General features: G+C 54.2%; 1 protein-coding gene across 1 annotated transcript; it reads right to left on the bottom strand.

Annotated features, from left to right (window-relative positions):
• Nucleotides 1-3,844: 3,844 nt before the first annotated feature.
• On the bottom strand, nt 3,845-6,345 carry C1H3orf22 (chromosome 1 C3orf22 homolog). Its single transcript, XM_006751575.2, has 4 exons — nt 6,050-6,345; nt 5,198-5,329; nt 4,092-4,179; nt 3,845-3,901 (listed from the first exon to the last, which is right to left on the bottom strand). Exons 1-4 carry the CDS (start codon nt 6,136-6,138, stop codon nt 3,845-3,847), a joined length of 366 nt encoding a protein of 121 aa, XP_006751638.1. The 5' UTR covers nt 6,139-6,345.
• Between the last annotated feature and the right edge of the window lie 1,791 nt (nt 6,346-8,136).

Genomic DNA, 8,136 nt, shown 5'->3' with positions numbered 1-8,136 from the left:
ACTGGCAACTGTCTTCTATTTCATGGTTTTCCATCTCTCAGAGCTGAGTGGTGCTGGCCAGCAGCCTCCCCAGCAAGGAAGTGACACCAGTGGATTGGGTTACGAAGACTTGTTTAAAAAGTTTCAGTGTTCTGTTGTTTTTGGCTTTGTCAGGAAAATGTTTCCCGGACTTTTGTAGTTATGGCGTTGATTTGTTTTGTTTTGTTTTGTTTTTCAGTTTTCTGTTGTAGGCTTTGTCATCCAGGCAGATTCCTGGGAGGCAGAGTTCTATGATTTAAAATCTGCTAAAACAAACCCCTGGTTCTTTGTCACAACACTGCTTCATGCATTATTCAGTTTGGGGATTGCAGCCGGCTGTATCTGCTGGCCTCGGCACCTGGCTGCATGGTCTGGGGGCAGGCACCAGCTCACCTTGCTGGGCTGCTACAGCACCCCACAAGGTCCGTGGGCCAGGTGTCAGGGTGCCGCCCTTCCCCACGGGGCTGGAGCTCTCTTCCCGGGGTGAAGGCACCGCTGTCTGTGGCGAAGGCTCAGCAATGATGACTTGGATCAGCTGGTTCCTCTTGTGTAGCAGGAGGTGGTCAAAACAGCTGCTCCATGAAGCCACTGGGGGTACAGGCCTTCTGTCCTGTGGCTCCTCCAGCCCTAGGCTGTATGTAGCCCTTCTCCACGTGGTGCATGAGAGTGAGCCATTCCCTTCCCCGGGCAGCAGAATGTTGAAGACACAGACCGTGGATTATACATTCCAGAGCCTATCATTCCTGCAACGCTCCTGCCTCAAGGGAGGCTGGGCACGATACGCACCCCCCAAACCACATCCCTGTGGCAGTAAGCACTTCCAGGTAGCATTCCCCATGGCTCCTAGCTGCTCCATCTGCAGATGCTCCTCTGGCCACCAGACCTGCTTGGCCTGAGCACAGGGATGTTGGGTGTGCAGGGAGTCAGTGTCCCCGAGCAGCCTTCAACCTATGTCCACTAGAAGCTGGGGGGGGGGGGTGCGGGGCGGTAAATACTGCAGCTTTTGCCCCTCAGGTGGGAGAACACTGAGGCGTGACGTACAGAGTTCTCCCCTGGGATTCAGCCCCAGGTGCCCAAAGTGGTGGCCAACTCAAGAGCACACCCTTTGCTTCCTTTCCCTTCCCCACATCTCTGGGGGGCTTCCCAGAATCTCCCCCCATTGAAACTACTTGCATCCATATTTTTATCTCCAGGGGAACCCATGATTCCATTGCAGACTTGCTGCTTTTATTTCATTGGTCCCTAAATGATAGGCAATTAGATTAATTTGTGTCCTTTAGCATTACAGTGCTGTGAATGTCCCTGCATACATCGGTCCTGCTTGTGTAGGGTGTGATCGTAGGCTACATTCCTAGAAGACAGATCCACTTCCTGACCACATTGTTCACTGTGCCTGGTCCTCAGGAGGCTTCAAGCATCTGCTGATGTACGTTTTACTGTCACTGTGCTCAGGGCACGAGGACAGTCGGAGCCCAGGGTGGCCACACTTTAAGTGCTGGCAGCGTGCCCCGGGTTGCTGTCTGGGCCACTGTGATATGCTAGACATTCAGGGGTTGCCCATTTCCCTGTGAGGACTTCTGCGATGCATGCTTCCTGAAGGGTTGGTTTTCTTCTTTGAGGGCATCGTGTACATAGAAACACTCAGGACACAGCGGGACCAATAGATAACTCTTTACTCCCTAAATATTCTTTAGAATCACCTCACAGGGGAGAAACCACTGGAGACCATGCACATTTTAGGACTCACTCTGGTTGGGTGACTGGTATGAGCTTTTTCCACCTACAGGACTGGTTCTGCCCCATGTGCTCCAAGAGCCCCTGCATGCCCTCCCACCTACATCCTAAATACTTGGGGGCCACAGCAAGAGTAGCGCACAGGTGGACCCAGAGGAGCTTCTTTCTACAAGCTGCTGGTGGTCACAGGCAGTGGGACCCCTCAGGGAAAATAGGGTGGTGTTGGCTGGCGTTTGGGAGCCTTCTGGCCAGTGACACCTCTCCAGGGAACAATGTGCACCAAGGACGGGGTAGCAATGCTCAGAGCAGCTGCATCCACAACAGCAAAAACTAGAAACCAAGTGTCTGTCGGAAAGAGGATGGACAAGCCATGGAGTACTATACATGCTAACTAAACGATTAAACGAGCCGTATGCACCATCAGGTGACTCGTAGCAACTTGCTGCTGAGGAAAAGAGTTGCATGGAGCATAATACAATCCTATATCGCTAACAAAAAAAAAAGCAAACAATGTATTGTTTTGAGATACTAGTGTTAGGAGGATAGGAGAGAGCTGTGGTTACGGGGGCGGGGGGAGGTGGGGGCGGCTGGAGAAGGAGCCCCCAGGCAGGTGGACACATCGGTCACCGCACCACTACACTGCATCACAGGCACACCGTGCTATATTTTGCGAATATCAAGAACGATATAGCTGTGAACATGGGAGGAAAAGTCCTGAGACTTCCACAGTCCAAATGGAGATCAGCCTGCCTCCGACCACAACGGGAGGGGACCCTGGGGTCTCTGCTTCCCTCTGCCACCAGGCCAATGCTGCCTGGTGCACGGTACAACCAGCCTGCTCCCCACCCGGGCCTGGATGGACAGAGGCCCAGGGTCCCCCCCCCACCCGTGGCAGTCCTCTGCACCCTTTCCCCAGTCCCCAGACACCCCAGGAGCACAGAGCAGAATTGACTTCTGCCTCCTGCAGGCTGGGAACCACCATCCGGTTCCTCCCTAGGGCTTGGGGAGGGCTCCTTTTCAATTCTCATTCCACGGGGGACCTCATTCCACCTTCTTTCTGGAACAATGTGGCCACTTACCCACATTGCTCAGTGCAGCCACCTTAGTCATCTTCAGGGCCCCCAAACTCTTCTCTCCTAGCGAGAGGGTTATAGTTAGTGTCCTTGATTTTATTTACCCTGCCAAGGACTCCAAGATGACCTTCTGGTCCCTCTCTCTGTAGAACAGAGCGGGGAAACCCTTACATCTTCTGCAGGCACCCTCCTACAGGGTGCTGCTCTTACAAATTCCAAAGAAATTACAATAGTCCCTGATTTTTATTCCATACTACTTCTTTTTGAAGAATTTGTAATCCACCAACAACGTGGTATTAAGTTCATGTATTAAAATTTCAGAAAATAGGGGCGCCTGGGTGGCTCAGATGGTTAAGCGTCTGCCTTCGGCTCAGGTCACGATCCCAGGATCCTGGGATTGAGTCCCGCATCGGGCTCCCTGCTAGGCGGGAAGCCTGCTTCTCCCTCTGCCTCTGCCTCTCTCTCTCTCTCTGACTCTCATGAATAAATAAATAAAACATTAAAAAAAAATTTTTTTTTCAGAAAATAGTAGGCCTGTCCCCAGGTCCCCAGTTCTTCTACCCAGAGGTACTAATTGTTACCTACCACACACACACACACACACACACACACACACGTGCACACACATACACACACGTACAGTCTGTTTCCTAATGTATACAAGATGGGAGTATATCAGACACACTTCTATTGTGCTTTAAAACAATCTGAATATGCATTGTAGATTGCTCCAGACCAGTATATAAAGAGCTAGTTCCTCATTTCAATGGCTGCCTGGTAGTTCGGGGTCTGGCCGTGGTATATCAGTGAACAGCCCCCTAGTAGTGGATGTGTAGGTGGTCTCCGATCCTTTGCTATGGCGCTGTAATGAATACCGTTGTCCAAATATCTTTACTTACATGTGCGAGTGCATCCTTGGGATCAGTTTTGGGAAATGACATTCCTACTCTCTCTGAACCTCACACCACCCATCACTTCATTTTATAGATGAGAAAATGGACATTCGGAAAGCAAAACGCTCAGTCCAAACGGAAATAGGTTTTGAACCTGTGAAGTTTATTCACATGGCGTGGGTTCTGAGGAGATGAAGAGCCCTGTCAGGGTGGTTCCCCTCACTTGTGTTCACCTCTGTCCAGAAGGGAGTGCTCTGTGGCCGCGAGGGAGGCCGCTTGGAGCCGGGCTCTAGAGGAGGCCTCTGGAGGGGTGGGCAGCGCAGGGGCCGGTGGGGACAGCGGGGGCGCCTGGCCCAGGGAAGCGGCGGCTCACTAGCTTGAGTTCCCAAAGTTGGCTCAGTAGAGGCGGTGGCGGCGGAGGGCTCAGGCAGGACAGTGAAGTAAAATCTGGGGCCCCAAGCCTAGAACAGCCACACAGAACCCCACGGGTCCAGAGACGTCGGCTGGGGCCACGACCAAGACTGCTCCCAGCCCAGACCTGCCCTGGGACCCCACACTAAGCCTCTGCTGCCCTCCCAACCGCCACCCCCTATGTCCACGTCAGAACCCCAACAGGGTTCCCGCGCCGTGCCTCCGACACGGCCAGGACTTGCTCCACCAGGCCTGCACAGACACTGAGTGAGTGTCATCCTCCAGTCGCTGGACGGCCACCAGCAGGTGCACCAGCATTGTATGGCCCCTTCCCCTGTGAGGCCACTGCTCCTCTCCTGGTCTGTCTTTTCCAACAGCTACATCAGCCTTAGAGTTGGAGGGAGGGGCTGAGGCAGTCACAGTGGATCTGGGGTCCTTGGGAGGTGGGGTGGATGCCCCTCCCCACCAACTGGTCACGGAAGCCCTGCATTGTGTCACAGCTGGTGTGTGATGGCCCAGGGACAGCCTGGATCTGAGTTCCAGTTTAGGGCGAGTATGTGAAATGTTCGTGTGTGGGGATCTTTCCAAGGGCGTCCGGGTGTTTCAGTGTGTGTGTGCCCATGTGTAGGGGGTACATCTGTTAGCACATGGTCAGGCTAGAAGTGGCCAGGGCGAAGTCCCCCGTCAGTGCCTCCACCCTCAGAGCAGGCTGCAAGGAGACCAGAAACTTGCGGGCTCTTCTTCTGTTTTGCCTCTGCTGTGTGGAAGGATGTTGGCTAAGCTGCCTGCTCAGGCCTATTTCCCTACGTGTGGACAGGGCCCTGTTCAGGTGAGGCCAGGGCCTGCCCACCCGAGGGTCCTGTGCAGCCTCTCCCACAAACTGCTTTGCTGTGGGAGGGACCACTGGACTTCAGTGTCTCCTTTCTGGGCCTCGGTTTCCTCAGCTTGGAAGTGGAGGCTGCTGGGAGAGTCATGTGAGTGTCTGTGCAGAGCTGGGGTGCAAGGCCAGCAGCTTGAGTGTGGTTGGTGGGCCACAGCAGCTGTCGGCATCCTGGGCCTGTGACTTACCCTCTGACTGGAATGGATCTCGTTGGCACCAACGTCTTCTGCAGGGGCAGCTGATCCCTCAGTGAGGTGGTCATCTTCGTGACCTCCCAGGGCTTCAGGAACTCTGCAGTAGGTTCTGTCAGCCAAGAGAACCTGCAATGGGCACTTGGCATCTTTAGTGAGCCTGCAGCCACCAGCCATATGAATAGTTCTCGCTCGTCTGGAACTTTCTACTTGCCAGGCATCATTCTAAATGCTTTATCAACATTAACCCGTATGTCAACTCACAACCATTTATAGATGAGGAAATTAAGGCACAGAGAGGTCAAGTGACCTGCCCAAGGTCACACAGCTAGGAAGCCCTCCAAAGTTGCTACATTTTTTTTTTGTCAGGACCTATCAGTGCATTGATGATGGGATCCAGGACAGCCTGGCCACACAGAGTATTTAGTAACTGCCGCTGGCCGAGGCCCCAGTGCTGCCCAGTCTGGGGGTCTCTACTGATTTCCAAGTGCCCTAGGGCTTTACAAACTACACCCCACCCCAGTCTGACCCCATCACACCTTTGGCAGGGGTAGGTGTTCATGAATGTGCTCCTCAGGTGGTTCCCATGAGGCCACTGACTCAGAGGGAAAGAGCCGGCTATGACTCTGGAATGGCCCCAGGGGTCCCGGGTACCTATCTAGAGGCCCTCAGCTCTGATTGGGATGGGGGTGGGGCGAAGATGCACCCCAGACTGTCACAGAGCTGCTCAGGGAACTCCCTGTGGATGAGAAACCTCATCCCAGGTCCACGCTATATACCCCTGGAATGCACTTTGGCATGACCTCAGGGGAGGCAGGACTTGGCCCTAGGGGCCTCGGGGTCTAGTACCTGTACGGAAACTTCCTGGCAAATTTTTCCTGGGCCTTGTCTTTACTCTTCTTATACTGGGGGCACTTCTTGGGGTTCTTCGAGTTCATCACGGAAGGAGGTTAAGCTGTGGCACACTTTTCAGCCGTGGCTAGAAGGCAAGAGGAGGCCTGTCAGAGTGGGGAAGGGGATGGGAGCAGCCAGGCTGGACCTGGACCAGACACTCGGCTTCCCCTCGGGACTGCGAAGGGGACAGAGGACGGGGCCCCTGCCTGCCCCCCAGGGCTGAATGAGGGCTGGGTCATGCTGGCCCATCACCCATGCCCGGCCTCACCACACTGTGCCAGTCATACACGCTCTCATGTGTAAGTGTGTGTGTGTCTGTGTGTCTGTGAAATTTTATGTGTACAGCTTTGTGTAACCACCACCTGGGATGGTTCTCAACTGAACAGCCCGTCCCAAGCTCTGGCAACCACGAATCTGTGTTCGTCTCTGTACTGATGTGACTTTACAAGTGTTATACCAATGGAACAACGCAGGAGGTATCTTCTGGAGCCTGGCTTCTTTCTCTCAGCATAATTCCCTCAGGAACCAGCCCAGTTGTGCGTATCAGCAGGTGGCTCTTCTTTCAGTGCTGAGTAGTATTCTATGGGATGGATGTGCCATGCTTTGTTTAATCCTCAACTGTTGCCATGCTTTGTTCAATCTACATCTGGGTAGTTCCTGGTGTGGGGCTATTATGAATAAAGCTGCTATGAATATTCATGTGCAAGTTTGTGCATGAAAACCAGTCTTTGTTTCTCTGGACTATATAACGGTGAATTGCTGTGGCTTATGATAAGTCCATTTTTAGTTTTAAAAGGAGCCGCCAAACGACCTTCCAGAAGAGCCGTACTATTTTCCATGCCCACCAGCAGTACACAAGCGACTGTCTTTTTAAAGCACCTGGTGCAGATGCAGGTAGGTCAGGGCGTAGGTCCTGCCAGAAATGCCAGCAGCCCCGGCTTGTGGCCTGGCCCCTCAGACCCACCAGGAAGTCTTCCCGACCTTCCACATACTTGCCCACCTGGCAAAGAGCTTTGTTCAAAGTGCAGCTCTCTACACCAGTGCTGGCTAGTGGGGGCCTCCATGGCCTCTGACCCTGGACTGTGACTGTTATAAGGACACTGGGGTCCCTTTCATGGGCCTGGCCCCACAGCCTCCACTATCATGTAAACCCGGGCAGGTCACTATAGACTATAGTCCTCCTCCTGCTGAGAAGCCAGGTGAGGGCCCTGGTCCAGGATGGGCGCCTGTGTCGCAGTGGGAGACACAGGCTCTGGGCTCAGCAAAGTGTCTGCTAAGCTCCATGTGTGACCTCATTTAATGTTCTCCACCTGACAGAGATGACGGTCACCCCCGTTTTCCAGGGAAGGAAACAGGCTCTGAAAGGTTAGGTGCTTTGCCTACATCCCGACCCACATGGTGAGTAGGGGACAAGGTGGGGTCCAGAGTGGCCATCTGAGCTCTACAGCCTCAAACAGTCCCAAACGGGGCTGGGAGATGTGACTATACCAGCCATCGACCTGAGGAAGTGGCACCACTACAGGAACCCAGCGGTCTGGAGGAGGCAGGGGAAGGGACACCCCTCAGGCCCACCCCATACCTACCTGCAGACCCCTTAAGCTGTCAGTGTGACCCTGCAAACTGACACAGCTGAGTCTGCCTCCCTCAGGGGCAGAAGGGCCACTGCAGAGGCCAGGGCAGGACTCTGACACCAAGGCCATCTGTCCCGGGCGCCATCTTGCTCCTGCTTCCCTAGCTGATCTGGGACTGTCCTTCCCAGCCACCCAGGCTGCCTCCCTAAATCCTAGTAGTGACCATGATGGGGGCTTGGCTCAGGGTGCCCTGGCAGTGTCAGGAAGACAGCAGGTATGAGAGCTGCTATGCCCCTTGACCCCCCAAGCCTGGTTCCCCCTGGCTACAACACTCTCTTGGTTCAGTGACATAGAGAGGCACAGGCCTGGGTACACAGAGCCTCCAGCCAGAAAGGAGTGGGTGAGTGGACCATCCAAGCTGCAGGCTACTCACAGGCTCACTTATGTGACGCCAGAAGGGCGGAAGCTGGC

The sequence above is a fragment of the Leptonychotes weddellii genome, chromosome 1 (assembly GCF_054177405.1).
Source record: "Leptonychotes weddellii isolate Sample4059 chromosome 1, ASM5417740v2, whole genome shotgun sequence".
NCBI classification, from domain to species: Eukaryota; Metazoa; Chordata; class Mammalia; order Carnivora; family Phocidae; genus Leptonychotes; species Leptonychotes weddellii.
The sequence above is the reverse complement of the archived record's forward strand: the minus strand, read 5'-3'. Positions and strand labels throughout refer to the sequence as shown.

Coding starts and splice junctions, on each gene's coding strand:
- C1H3orf22 (XM_006751575.2), bottom strand. CDS start 6,138: ATGAACTCGAAGAACCCCAAGAAGTGCCCCCAGTATAAGAAGAGTAAA. Junction 5,330..6,049: donor GCCAGGAAGTTTCCGTACAG/GTACTAGACCCC, acceptor TGCCCATTGCAG/GTTCTCTTGGCTGACAGAAC. Junction 4,180..5,197: donor AGATCCATTCCAGTCAGAGG/GTAAGTCACAGG, acceptor TGGCTGTTCTAG/GCTTGGGGCCCCAGATTTTA.